The sequence below is a fragment of the Chrysoperla carnea genome, chromosome 3, assembly GCF_905475395.1.
Source record: "Chrysoperla carnea chromosome 3, inChrCarn1.1, whole genome shotgun sequence".
Taxonomy (NCBI): domain Eukaryota; kingdom Metazoa; phylum Arthropoda; class Insecta; order Neuroptera; family Chrysopidae; genus Chrysoperla; species Chrysoperla carnea.
The window spans coordinates 67,359,615-67,375,652 of NC_058339.1; the positions used below are offsets into that span (position 1 = coordinate 67,359,615).

The following is a 16,038-nucleotide window of genomic DNA, read 5'->3' on the forward strand; positions in this document are numbered from 1 at the left end:
ATTACAAATGTTCCTGTTACAATTTCATAAAGTATAGTTTCCGTGCCTTTCATTCTGTTTTTCTCCAAAGCATTTCAGCATTTAAATTCCGCCAATTTTTTTTATTAGCAAAGAATTGGTGTTCGGTAAGAGTTTAGCCAAATTATCCGAACATATTCGCAATCACCCCATATATAAACAATGCATATAGTATAGGCGTATCGTTAAGTATATTTCGTTTTCGTTTACACACATAGCAGATATTGTGAATGGGCATGTATGCGTTTTACAAAAAGTTTAACTACACACAAAACACATATAATATTCGACTATAGCCAAGCAAGCATTCGAAGCGACGACGCGGACGCACAGTAGAAGACTAAAAACATATCCACACACTATATTATCGTAAAGTAGTTGTTTGTTAGTTAACTGCTGCCTATAGTCGAAGTCGTATATACAAAACAGTTTGTGAGTACAGTTTATGTGTTACTTATAAGAAGACGACTGATGAGAGAGTTTTTAGTTAGAGTTATATTGACGACAAGAACAACGAAGTAGGAGAAACAAAACGAAATATTTACACTCTCTTGCTGTGATCATCAACTGTTTTTAGTGTACCTAAAACTCTCTGATATTCTCTCGTAGTTTTTAGTGTTTGTAGTGTGGAGTGGTAGAAATTACTAAATAGTCTGCACACTAACTTCATGTGCTGTCATTCAATTTCACGTTGTTCATCATATAAGATCAACTCGCTGCGCTTCATCCGATTATTTTAAAAGTTCAATTAATAAATCGCACGACAAATTATTTTTTATCTGTTTTTTTAATAAGGAAATTGGTTTATGCACAATTAAATCGATTCTATTTATAACAAGTGAATTATTATAATATTTTTTTTTACATTTGGGTGTTTTTGAATTAAAAAATTTTTTTTAAGTGATTTTTCGAATTGTTGTGAAATTTTTTACTTTTGTGAGATAAAACGTCGAAAATGTATTTTTCAACAGCAAATATCTTAAGGTAAGTTGTTTTAGCATTTTTATTTTAAGTATTTTGGTTTTTAATTTTTTCTAGAATTTTCCGAGACTACAAATAAGTAAAATTTAGAAAAACCTGGATTCTTATTCCAGATTAGAAATTTTCAACACACGATTGCGTACGACACAGATCAACTTACCGAATAGAATAAATGAGAGTACCACAAGACTTGGTCCTTGGACCTCTAATAATAGAGTTAATTAAAATAGATCGATAGAGTAATAGTTATCCTTAAATAGATAGAGTAATGGTTAACCTTAACAATTAATAGGATTGTTCAAATATTAACCGAAAATGTCAGAGATCCAGGGTTCTGGACTAGTAAAAACTTTAGAATTAAATATTCAAATTTTTAACGATTTTATTTAGAATATAAGGGAAAAGAAATAAAATGTTCAATTCAGAATTTAGTAAAAATGGATCCAAGAGCAAGAATTATTTTTCTGATTACAATAAAATGCAAGACGCAAAGGATATTAAAGGAAAATTTTCATACAATTTCCTTCCCGTAGTTGCTATATTTGTTATTTTTTACATTTTTTAAATTTATTTAATTAATTTTTTTTTATTTAATGATTCACTAATATCGTTTACTTTAAAAATCATTGTATACGAACTAAAGCTAAGTTTTAATCAAACATTTTTAAAATGATATTTTGATTAAAGTAGTGATAAAAATAACAATAGTATATTCTAGAAATTTCGAGTATTCTAGAAATAAACCAATTTAGATTTAGATGATATTTTTATTTTGAGATTAGGTTCAAATTTGTGTATTTTTGTTATTAAAAATTTACTTTTTTCAATTCTTTATGGTTCATAAAAATTTTGATAAATTTATTCTACTTTTTTCTCTCACAAATATCCCGGAAACGAACCAAATTTAGATAATTATTCAAAATAAACCATTATTTATTATTTTTATGTGTTTTATTAAAATTTCTTAATAAATGAAATCGAGAGTTGATTGATTTTATCTCATATAAAAACAGAATTAATTGTTGTTATATTTATTATTGAATGAATAGAACCCAGGAAGTGGAAAGAATTCTTCTAGATGGAAAGATATAACCATTTGAATTAATTAGTAGGGTGTTGATGGATAAATAAATACATGGTAAATGAACCCATTTTTAATGAGATGTTTTTTGCGGCAAAAAAGAGTGATGAATATTTATGTTGGTTTTGAATATTGTTTATTTTGACATATAAATAGGCGTTTTCAATGGATCGCCTTTTTTCACTTCTTCATTAGTTTTTTAAAAAGATTTATATTTCTTTTTAATTATTCTAGTTTTATTAATATATATAATTATTCTTGAGGAATCATTATTATGGATGAATCATATATAAAGTACTATTAAAACCATTTCAATGCAGCATTATTTTCGATAAAATTTCGATTCTAAGAGACTACACACCAAAAGATATTTTGCAAGAATAAGATAAAAAAAATATGCGATATCCCAGAAACTCTGCATCAAATCATTAAATTAACTCGATTTTTATACTTTTTGGGTCAAAATTACCCCTTTCACCGAATTTCATCAAATTCCCAAACAAAATTTTTTTTTGCGTTTTTCTCGATTTTTTCAAAGGGGTACCCCTTAAAAAAATTGCAAAAAATCGAAAAATTTTTGTTATGTCCAATTTCGATAAAACTCAGTATATAAGGTAATTTTGACCCAAAAACTTCAAAAATCGGGTACATTTGATGACTGGTCGAATAGTTTTTGAGATACGGACTAAAATCGATCCAAATATTGAGATATTTCAGAAACTCTGCATCCAATCATTAAATTAACTCGATTTTTATACTTTTTGGGTCAAAATTACCCCTTCCACCGAATTTCATCAAATTCCCAAACAAAATTTTTTTTTGCGTTTTTCTTGATTTTTTCAAAGGGGTACCCCTTAAAAAAATTGCAAAAAATCGAAAAATTTTGTTATGTCCAATTTCGATAAAATTCAGTATATAAGGTAATTTTGACCCAAAAAGTTCAAAAATCGGGTGCATTTGATGACTGGTCGAATAGTTTTTGAGATACGGATTAAAATCGATCCAAATATTGAGATATTTCAGAAACTGTGCATCCAATCATTAAATTAACTCGATTTTTATACTTTTTGGGTCAAAATTACCCCTTCCACCGAATTCCATCAAATTCCCAAACAAAATTTTTTTTGCGTTTTTCTCGATTTTTTCAAAGGGGTACCCCTTAAAAAAATTGCAAAAAATTGAAAAATTTTTGTTATGTCCAATTTCGATAAAACTCAGTATATAAGGTAATTTTGGCCCAAAAACTTCAAAAATCGGGTACATTTGATGACTGGTCGAATAGTTTTTGAGATACGGACTAAAATCGATCCAAATATTGAGATATTTCAGAAACTCTGCATCCAATCATTAAATTAACTCGATTTTTATACTTTTTGGGTCAAAATTACCCCATCCACCGAGTTTCATCAAATTCTGTGAAAGTGAAAAAAATAAAGTTTTAGGCTTATTTCATAACTAAGCAAAACTGAATTTTCTGTATAAGGATATTTATCTTGGCGGAAGCGCAGGTTAATGCGTTTAAGATATTGATTTATAATAAAATTTAGTTTTAACAGCGCCTTTACCATAATTATGTGCATTAAAACTTTCTGTACGAAAATTAAAAAAAATATGTTTTATCAATTTTATAAATTTCCCTTCTTAGGAAATTCAGATATATCATCGATGCAAATATGTGTGAATTTGTGACTATAGGTAAAATTACTTAAGAGCTAGCAGACAACTATAATTGTGCGAATTCTAGTAACTTTAGCAAATTTTACAATTTTTGTGTATCAATAGCTCGAAATAACTGAATGTAATGGAATTTGGGATACTTAATCTAAATCAAAGTTTTATGGAATTACGTTGGGATTTTCTGAGAAAATAAATTAAGCAATTTAGAGTTCTTTCCCAAATTTTTATATCGCTACAATTATCGATGTCTGAGGATCTCTAACAAGGTTAGAAGCCAAATGGTAAATTTCGAGACTGTTCCTTCTCTAACATGCTATATGTTTGGAAGTTGTTTTAGCATCCTAATGGCGTTATCGAAACAACGATGGACAAATGGTCTCAATTCCAAAGAGAGTAATGTTCTAGTCATTATTATAATTACTCTTTTTTAATTTCTAATTTCACTAACACTAGCAATGAATATACAATTTTTAATAAAAAGATTGTAAAATTATATAAAAACAATTTACCATTAAATTTAAGACTCATAAAAGTCCATCGATCGAATTGGATGGATCAAAGTGGATGACCTCTGTTATTATATGTATATATGTGTTTGTCTGCGTATCAAAGAGTTATTATTTCCCTCAAAAAACAAGCAGCGATTAAAAAAAAAACGTCCGACATTATTCAATATTGAATCTAATATTACATTTACATATAATGAATGTTATGATTGGTTTTTTTACCTCTATATAACTACACTTTGATTCATAATAGAATGAACTGTATTTTTCATACCCAAAATCGGTTTTTCATCAGAACTTCACGTTTTGAAAGTTTCTAATATCATAGCTATAACGATTTTGATCAGCGTCTGTTTGAAAGTATTTTCTTTAATTCCTTTTCTCAAGGATCAAAATACCTCAAACCGTAGAGAATCAAAGTAGTCTTTCGTTCATATATTCTAATACAGTCATGCTTTCCCTGTGGATTGAAAAATTGGACGATTTCAAATTGCTCATATATACCACTATACTTTTTCCCAAGAGTAATATTTGATCAACAATCGTCTTTCTGTTTCCGGGAAGTTTCGTAATGATAAATTCCCAGAACATTAAAATTATTTATTTTTACGATGGCATAAATTTTTTCATACTTTCCTTGGGGGAACTTTTCTAACGTGTAAAATCCATCAAATCCTGCTTATTGATAATTGCACTACCATCGTTCTAGAACCCAAGACAACCATTGTAGTAATCTTTGAACGGCTAAATCCATCAAATCTAGGGCACATTATGAACACAAGGCAAGAGCTATAGGAACATATACTCAGCTTTTGCAAAAATGTCCCAAATCGTTTCGGTCTCGTCTGTGGGCAAAAATTCTCAAAAATAAGGATATTATAATATATGTTATAATACCATGTATTTATATGAAATATATCAAGGTATACTAAGTTTAGTCCAAAGTGTGTAACACTTAAAATATTGACATTACGAACAAAATTTTGGTCTATTTTCGTTTGACCGGCTGTCTGTCTGTCTGTGGACACGATAAAAAAATATCAAGCTGAAATTTTTATAGCATAGGACGTAAAGAGTGAGGCTAAGTTCGCAAATGAGGAACATAGGTCAATCTTGTAAACCGTTAGAGATAGAACAAAAGTTTGAATGTAAAAAATGTTATAAGAAAATAAATTGTTCCTTATAAGAAAAAAAAATTTTGTTTAAAACATTTTAATAAACCTCACTGTTTATCCGTGAGGGCGCAAATTAAGTTAGAGCATTTTACATGTATTGTATTGTATCAAGAATACACTTATTGTATGTATGTATGTGTTTGTTTATTAGCATTTCCACTGAGGAAGTAAGAAAAAAGATTACTTTGTGTGTTAGAATGACTATCTTTCTTTACTTACATGACGTAAAATGCAAACGGATTTTTCAAATAATTTTAGTTGAGCCTCCTTTTATTTACGTTTCGGATACAGTGTGTTTCAATTTAGTCTCGAAAATACGGTGATATCCAGAGGAGACTGGTATAAGTATCAGTCTTTCGTGAAGTTGGAAGAGAATAAAAGAGATATCACAAAAAACAGCTCCAGAAAAAACAAGAACAAAACTATAGAAAATATTAATGCAATGCAGGAAAATAGACAATAGGCCATTGACCTAGCTTTTTGGGCTCGGAGTTGCGAAAAAAAAGCATAGAATAATTAGCTTTGTAAAGTGTTGGAAACGTTTCAAACTAATGGAACTACGAGCGAGAGCCAGTACCGGCCGACTCTTTATCTTAAATTGACCAAACTGCAACACCACCTCTATGTAAATATTTTTGTCCTTATATAGAAGTCATAAAGAGCTAACGCCAGATTTTTTAATCTATACAATATATGCATGTTTAAAGAGTACCTATAATAGTGGAAGACATATAATTAACATGTCTATAAATTACTTTAATTTAATGTAAATTTTATAATATGTATATATATAAATAAAATGATATATAATGTTTGTCATGTTTTAATAGGAGTAGCTTTACAAGTACACAAGTAACATGTAATGTGTAATATGTTAGTAGATCTTGTATAATGAACTTGGTTAATATGTTGTGATATTGTGAAGGAAACAAACTGCCAACAGTAATTTTATATTTATGTTTTATATTTCAAATTCAATTAAAATATCAAATTTAATTTTTAATTTAACTTATATATGTGTAACTATACGTCATTCATAGTGAAGCATCGTCAACTGTAGAAAAGTCTTGATGACGAAAGTAAATATTAATGAAATAATAGTAAGATAACAGAAACAATAGTGAAATAGAAAAAAAGTTTAATAACAATTTCTTCCATTAAGATTTTTCGCCATCAAAACCTACGAGTTTCATGAAATATGTAAAATTACGTGACAGTATAGCGAATTCTGAAGTCAGTTTTTAATATATAACAAGTGAAAACAAACAATTGACTGAGTTAACTGTTAAAATACCATGTTTAAAAAGTGTTGATTATACTCACATAAAACATACCATACAATTTGCGCTTAATTTGCGCTCACATGGGTAAACAGTGATGTTTACAAAAAAATATTTCAAACAAAAGTTTTTTTATTTTTTTATAGGGAACATTTTTTACATTTAAATAAAACATTTAGACAAAACATTATTAAAAAGTACTTTTCGCCAGAAGTATTGCGGATATAGTATGGGCCTGTTAGTATGGGCCTGATACCCATACTGACATCGGCTCATGCACGCTAATTTTTGCTTATGTTCCGATGCATTTAATGATAAAATTATCTATGTTTAAAATTCAATAATAACTCAAAATCATCGATATTGCGCTTACGCCTATACTTACATAGTGATATTCATCAAAAATTTCCTACTGTGTAAAAATTTAGAGAATCTAATTTATTCGAACATTGATCTATATCAAGGTTTGACCTTGTAAGTTCATTGAATATTTAGATTGAAAGCTAATCTTTCGATATTTTGGGACGAATTTTATCTTATTCAATCTTTCTGTAAATATAAAGCCATCGAAATCAAGCCATGAAGCTAGATAATGTACTATTTATTGTAGCCTACTATTTATTTTAATACCTAACTTTAATAAGCGAAAACGAAAAGGTTCAATTTTTAAATAAATAGAAAGAAACAAAATCTTGATTTGATTGTATAGCTTTTACTTACTTGATTGCACTCCTAAATTCTCATTCAAAACTTGATTTAAAGATTAGTATAAATATTTTTTCGGTTTTGAAACATAACAGTTTTAAAACCAATTTTAATTTGTTTTAAATGGTCACTATAATGTATTATGTAAGCATAAAATAAAATCCACTTAGGATTTATGATGTTTTAAAATATAAACTCAAGTCTCATTTATTTTTTATGTGATGTGAAATTTGATACTTTTTTTTTCTGTAATTTTAATTATTATTTGAAATATTTAAGTTAAATATTCTTAAAAAAATGTTTTTGCATTTTATCGTACTAAACATTTAATAAAACACGAAAAATTTCGTGAGAAACAATTGTTAACTTTGTGTAGACAAAACACAAAAATAAAGATTAGTATACTATAGAATTAAAAAGTAAATTTTAATATTTATAGCAATTAATTCTTTAATTACAGCATTTTTGGTAGATATAGAAACTTTATTTAGTTAAATTTGAAACAATATTTTAACTTTGAAAATTTGTTTGCTCGAACATTATTCCATATTTGTCATGAAAAATTTTCTCTGATTTATCCTTTTATCTAATTACTATGATTTTGAACGATTTTGCATACGGTTATAGGCCAAATCATAGTTCCTCCCACCTCCGTTTAGATTCATAATTCCTGTTATAAACGGATTACCTGTATATGAATCCTCACGGAAAAATGACACAAAATAGTTTTTCTTAAATTAGAGTTCTCAAAACTTCTCAAGTGAAAGTTATTACCCCTCTATTACTAAGTTAAGAAAGGAAATTGAAAAAGACGTCCCAAGAAATGCTAAAAAAATCTGTATATTATTGCCGTAATATCCATAGCTATGGCGTTATTTTCAAAAACTTTGGCATCTCTTACATTAGTAAATAGTGAATTCAAGTCGACAGTATAGTCTTGAGTGCCATAAGTACTACATTGCAGATGTCGCAATGCTAATTGTATTTCCCACTATGATTTTTGGCGTATTATCAAGACGTATTATTGAACTACGATCCTATTCAGTTTAGGTGTAAACGCTATGTTTGTTGTCATGCTCATCACTATATTATTATTAATTTATTTTGTCATTTTAAAAAATATTGCTGGTATACCATTAGTAGCATCAGTGGCATTACAGTTTTAAATAGAACTATTCGCTAGAAGTATTGTGATTATCAGAAGTCAGTCTGGGCCTGACACTCACTGGACTCACTGAGTTTAGCTCCCGCGCCCTAGCTATTGCTCTTGTTCCGATATATTTAATGTTAAAATTATCTATGTTTAAAATTTTATAGCTAATCAAATAATCGAAACCATACAGGATTGCGTTCACGACTAAACTTATAGTGATTTTGGCAAAAATTTTTTTTTTTTTTTTTTTTCTGTTGAAATATCCTGTTGTAGTTAATTGGAACCACCGTACACAAATTATTACCTAATTTATAAAAACATTTATATCAAAGAAATTTATATCAAATGTTAATATTTCGTATTGCTTATATTATTTAAATTTTGTCCCTGTCTTCATTTCCGTGTTTACAAAGTCGAAGAATCATCACAGAGTCTATCATTATTATTAGATTAAATAATGCATTCAAAAAAAAAGAAGATAAATGTTATCCGTTTTAAAAATAATATTCAAACTGTGTAGAGTAGAGACCACCAATTCTAAAAATAATATACTTTAAAATAAGATTAAATTAGGTCTTTGAAGTTAGCCATATAAACAGTAAAATTTAGAAGAATTTGAAAATTTGTCTTATTTGAATAAATTAAGGTTAAAATTTGTCTTAATAAATAAATTAATAGGTGTGTAAATCACCTGTTATAAAAGGTGATCCAATTTCAGTTTCCTTTGTTTGCAAGTCTCTAAATTTGAATAATGCCGCTTGTTTTAAAGGTCGAATGCTAGTTTGAAACGTTACGTTTACAATATGAATCGTTTAAATAACGCTCCATAACGCCCAAATTAATCACTTGTTCTACAGAAATAACAACTCTGTAAGAACTGTGCATAGAGTTACCCCACGAGACTTTCGAAGAGTCATACAAAATTTCCAAGAACGAATAAACTGCTACAGAAGATCCAGGGGTGACCATTTAGCTGACATCATTTATCATATTAATTTGATTGACATCACCACTATCACTACATTGTATAAAACAAAAAAGCTTCCCGCTGTATGTCTGTTCTTATGTATGCTTAGCTCTTTAAAACTACGCAACGGATTTTTATGCGGTTCTATTAGATAGAGTGACTTAAGAGAAAGGTTTATATGTATAATACATGCATAATATATTAGAAAAACACTGATAATTTTAGAGATTTCTAATGTGAAGTCGTAAATAAACACATTTTGTATATAAAGACATTCTATATATAGTATCAGCATTGCACCCGTGCGAAGCCGGGGTGGGTTGCTAGTTTTTCATATTTTTTTGGAGATATTTTAATAATTGATGCGAGTATCATTCAAATCAGAGTCCTGACTCATTTTTTCTCTGAACAAGTTTAATTTTTTGTGAACGAGATTAAGCCCTTCTTAATTTGCCTACAATTAAAACTGCTAACTTTACAGATTTAAACACATACGAACTATAATTAATTTAAAAGTTTTATCTAATTTTGTCGCAACTCATAATAAATTTTTATAATATTATTTATTCATGATAATAACATATTATTCTCTGTATCTAATAATAGTTTGGATACAAAAGTTGTTTGTGTTTGTATACATTAAGAAAAAAAAAACTGAATTCTTTTTTGAATGAATATAAAAATAACGATACGATAGTAAAATCAAAAATTTTAATCTATTTTAAAATATGATTAGTTTTATGAATGATAAAGCATTTATTATTTTTTTAATATAGAAGCCGAAAATCTCGTTGAAAACTACGGTCTTTTTACCTATATTTCGTTTATATATACAGTGGACTTTGGATAAGTGTGACCTGGATAACTGAGAAATATCCTAAACTGGAGCTCATGCTGAGGTCCCAACACTTTGGCACTGAATTCCCTCTGTTAGTGGGATGAAGCAAACCTCTATATCTATAATTCGTTCTTTCGATTTTATAGTCATAGTTACCTCTGTAACTGAGACAGCGAGTGAATTTTATATGCATAAGCCTATGTAACTGAGATAACATTGTTTTGTTTGTTTGTATTCTTATTCTACCCACAAATTATGCACTTAACTAGTGGGAAGACATGCGATGAAGCCTGTGTTGAATTTAATGTGTTAAAATTCAGAATAAAGGTAAAATTCAATCACAATATTCTGAAGGGCAGAGAAAACTAAAACGTGTACGTTTACCAGAATATCCTGAACATGAAAAGTGTTTGCTAACATGGGTCAAGCAATTTCATAACAAAAACTTTTCAGTAAGTGGACCGATGATTAAAGAAAAGGCATAAGGCTCGGTTTTGAAAGGGTTTAAAAAAAGAAACGGTATATTTTTCAAAGCACGATGTGGAGAAAGAAGCGCTGTTTATGGTATCAAATGTAGCCAATAGATTGATGACATACCAGTCTTTGAAAAATATTGTTATTTACATTTTAATTATTTTATTATTTACATGAATATTTTTATATGTATGTTTCATTTACTATATTTTTTTTATTTGATTTTATAAAGATTAGAATTCATTATTCTATAGGTTATTTTATTTAATTATTGCATCTCTCTAACTGAACTAACCTGTATTCTGACCTATTAATGGAACGTTCGGTAAATGAGACAAATATTTCTTTATACCTGGATATCTGATACACTGGGTAAGTGGAATACCTCTACAAGTGAGACAAATTTGCAGGCTCTTTGATGTTTCACTTAGCCAAGTTCCACTACAGCATGTACAAAAAGTTGATACAGATATTCTTAATAGAGGTCTTGTAGATTTTGCAGATATGAAATGATATCAGACATACAGCAACGGACATTCAAAGCATTTACGTTTGGGAATACACTTTGGTATGTAGTAAGTAATAATGAAATTCTTTTTTATAATTATTATAATTAATAATAATGTTCTAATTATTATGCTACCGATAATGGCTTTTAATTTTATAAACACTTGCTTTTATTAAATTTCGAAAATACAGTGTGCCCACCGACTTAAAGAGAGTAAAAAATGTGGGAAAGTATCCTTGTGTGTCGAGATAGTAAAATTACCATCGCGTACTTTTGTTCAAAACTTAAAAATCCTTATCCATTACAAATTTACCGATAAAGAATTGTGGATTCTCAAAAACCAAATTTAAACACATCGAAATTAATTACATAATGCTAAATTTAAAAAAATGTTTTTGAAAAACCGATTTACAAAAGTTTAATGTAGGCTTTTTAATGGAGCTTTTTATTTAAAGAATATCTTTATATAAACGCGATTTCTGGAACCAAAAGCTTTTAGAATATTCAAATGTAAACTTTTTTCTTTTCAAATAAAAAATACTACAAACTATAAATTTTGTAATTAATCAATACGTCTCCTTTGTATAAAATATTTTCTTTGTACGCTTATAAAAAAAATGTTTTTATAAATTTATTAAATAATGTAATTAGATTCTCAATTAAAAAGAAAATACAATTAAAAAAATAAAATTTATTATCTGTTTGAAAATAAAAACATCAATGACACATAGAAAAGGCAATTGAATAGTGAGAAAGCTTAGGTCTCGGAATCAATCTACACAGTTTTTTTCTTGGAAACCGAATTTGATTGTTGTTTTCTTCGTTCAAGAGTTCAAGATTTAATATTATTCATATTTGGAATTATATCCCTAACGTTCAATCATAATTAAGTAGCTATTTACAGTTAAAATTAGCTAAATCAAATTTAGCTTACAAAATAGGGATGCATTTTCACACTTAAAATTGCCATAAACACACATTTTAAAACCACTTTTTTCATAAAAATTTCGGAGAAAATGGGCAGCAAAGTTTTGTTCTAATATTTGCGACCCCACGTAAACAGTGATATTTACAAAAAAAATGTTTCAAACAAAAGTTGTTGAATTTAAAAAAGAAAATTTTTTACATTTAAACTTTTGTTCTATACCTAACGGATTATAAGATGGGTCTTACGGAATATCCAATTGACCTATATTGATCATTTACGAACTCTAACTCATTTTTTACGTCCTGAGCATTCTATAAAAATATCAGCTTAATATCTCTTTTCTTTTTTGAGTTATCGAGTTGACGGAAGGACTGGCAACTGGAAATGGACTATTTAGGTGATTTTATACACCCATTTTAATATATTGGTCGTATCATCAATATTTTTAAGTTTTCCAAGCTTGGGACTAGAATTAATTTACCTTGGTATATATTTCATATTATACAAGGAATAAAAACGTATACATATAAAATATGGTTGAAGCGATAGGAAAATTAGGGCATACTTAAAAATGCCACCTTAAAAATGGATTGTCATCCTCTTTAACTTGCAAGATTTGATAACAAACAAGGGACAAGTCAAACTAACACTTATAATATTTGAAATTCGATAAAAATCGATCTAAATTCGCGATTATTTGCTATTTATATGTCCTTGGAATTAGAGCTGCCACGGAATTCAATATGGTTTTTTTTATCTTCAAGATAGTGTATAATTGAGATATTTAGATTATGAGTATTTGATCATCCTTTTATTGCAGATTACCAATTGTTTTCTTGAATATAGGATATTCCATACTTTAATATATAATTAACTACTAATTTTTATTTTTCGGATTATTGTATCTACTTTTTCCCCCTTCATTTTGGTAAGCGATAAAGAAAATTTTTGATTTATAGATTTAAATTGAAATATCCGTTTTGACTCTCCCTGAATTCATTATGAAGAGTTCAAATACGTTGTATATGCGTTATTTACTTTATCCTTTAGCTGCTAGACTAAAGTATAGACAATGCAATGTAATAATTTCTTCTTGTATTAAATTGGAATTTAATTCTACTAATTAAAATATGTGTATAATATTATTGTTGAACATACATAAAATACTATAAGATACCAAACAACCACATGAGATGTGTAGTGATGTCAGTTGACAAACTGTCATTCATTTTGTTATTTTATTTATTTTCATTTGTTTTTATACACTGCAATGTTTTATTTTTGTTTTTTTGTTTTGTTTTATTTTCTTTTGTTTTTATATATATACACTTGCAATTATTATTATAGCAAATGTTCAAATGTTTCTCTCATACTATAAGCTACACACACTTGTGGTATATATTATCATTGATATCAGTATTATAGGGTATGTTGTTGATCAGCAGTCTTAAAGATGTACGAGCACCAGGACAATTTATAATATAAAAATGAAACGCTGAATGTGTTGCTAAGCGCAAATCTCGAGAGCAGCTGAATCGATTTCGCTAATTCTTTTTTTATAATATTCCTTGACATACGAGGATGGTTCTTAAGGAGAGAAAAATTTTTAAAATTGCCGGGAAAAGTCTAAAAACAATACTTTTCTATATTCCCATACAGAAGATTCGTAATAATAATTAAAAGTCAATTTGAACACTTATACCATACCATTCAGTTTAAGTGTTAGTAGAGGGGCAAAAAGCAAAACAATTGAGTGACGTTAGTATCGTATAAAACAAATGAATCAACTGTTAGGCAGTACGAAGTTCACCGGGTCAGCTAGTTTTGATTAAAAGGCTTGATTTTCTTTATAAGTTGGACAAAGTCTAAATTAATTTTGAAAATTTTAGGGGGATTTCTCGATTATTTAAATAAATAAATGACTTCAAAAGTAGACATTTTTAACATTTGTTTTATAGGAAAAAGGTAGATGGATGATGTCTTTTAATAGATTTCTTCGAAAATATTCGGTGGAAATTAAAAAAATTTACCAATTTAAAGTTTAAATAAATTTTTAATAATTTATAGAAAACAAAAAAAAACCGTTGTGTCCGACTTATTAAGGATATTAAGGATGTATGAGCACACATATTTAAAAAAATATATAATTTCAATTTTGATGATGAATTATGTTATAATTTGACAATATAAAACGAAAACCAATGCAGATATCGAAAAATTGTATTCCTATTTTTCGTCTACAATCATGAAGTTATAACAAAATTCATCAACAAAGTAGAAAATAAGGTACAAAAAATTTCAACCACAAGTATAAACTTGCTTTGGCGTTGGCACTATCTAATCGGCTACAGATGCCTTTTTATAATGATAACCTCCCTAGATTCGTTACACATCCTGTAAATAACATAATAAATAAACACATATAGTATTATATTGTATATTATATTATATGATCACATCATCATATTATTATCATTGAGTAGTATTAAATCGTCTATCATTGTACTCATTGTAGTAAAATAATAATAACTTCACGCAGTGACACACGTTACATTTATTTTTGCAATGCAATCTATTGAAAATAATATGATCTAGTTTAATTTATATTTACTTTCTACAACATCACACGTTTATACTAAATATTGATTTTTATCAAATGTATACTTTTTTTAAATCAATTTGCACTACATTAGACAAGGTGATACGGTTATGACGTTTCGAGATCTGACTGAGTACTTTTTTGATTCTGTGTTCGTGGATCAACTATTGTAAAAATCGAGTCCAATCTATTAATATCGGAACTTTTAGATACAATGAAAAAAGGTAATTTAAAAAGCTAGAAAAAGTTACTCCTAATCAAATAATGTTGATTTGGTAATGAAATTGTTTTCCTATGGTCTTACTTTTTAGTTACTTTTGTTCCATACTCTGTGAAGAGCGGTATATGTTTGGATCTTCTAATTTTGTTTCTAATTTCTTTTGACTTGTTTCCCCATATTATCATGAGATGCTCCATCCCTAGATTTTTTCAACCATTTCTCTCCATTTAGCTTTGTTCTTCGCATCTATCGCACAAAGGCTACCACATATCTTTCTTATTTCGTCCACTCGCCTTTTCTTTTACATTTACCCGGTTTCTTTTCCTTTCTAATGGTGTCCATACTGATAGTTTTTTGCTCCACTTGCTTTCAGCTGTTCTTATAACATGGCCAGCCAATTTGAACTTTAACTTCTTTATGACTTTCTCAACTCGGTTTGTTCTTAATTTGCCAATTATATCGATATTTTTCATTTTTTCTTCTTTCCATATATTTAACAAGGATCTGTGCATTTGATTTTTGGTGCTAGATAATTTATTTTCGTTGGCTTGAGTTAAAAGCCATGTTTGGCATCCATAAGTTAAAGTTTGCAGGATACAGCGTTGTAAAACTATCGCTTTTATAGTTGTTACGTGGTTGCCCTTTATATTTTCTTAAGTGACCAATACTTTTTAAACCTGACGGAATTCTTCTGTGGATTTCTTGCGACTATCTGCCCTTAGTTGATATTATCTGTTCCAGGTAGAAGTACTCGCTAACTTATTCCACTATTTGATTATCTAATAAGATAGGCTGATTCGGCGAGTTTGACATGACCTTTGTTTTCAAAGAATTCATTTCTGGCAACGACAAATATTGCTCAAGAGTTACTCCAATATATATCTCCCTTATTGTAGAATTTTGAGCAAAATTTCAGAGACTACTCGTG

General features: G+C 28.3%; 1 protein-coding gene across 1 annotated transcript in view; it reads left to right on the forward strand.

Moving 5' to 3' along the window:
- The first annotated feature begins 904 nt into the window (after positions 1–904).
- The window catches only part of LOC123295666, a 101,261-nt gene continuing 86,127 nt past the window's right edge, over positions 905–16,038 (forward strand). Inside the window, exon 1 of the mRNA XM_044877087.1 lies at positions 905–1,002. Coding sequence (XP_044733022.1) covers positions 974–1,002 — 29 coding nt within the window. The 5' untranslated portion in view covers positions 905–973. The remainder of the gene's footprint in view (positions 1,003–16,038) is intronic.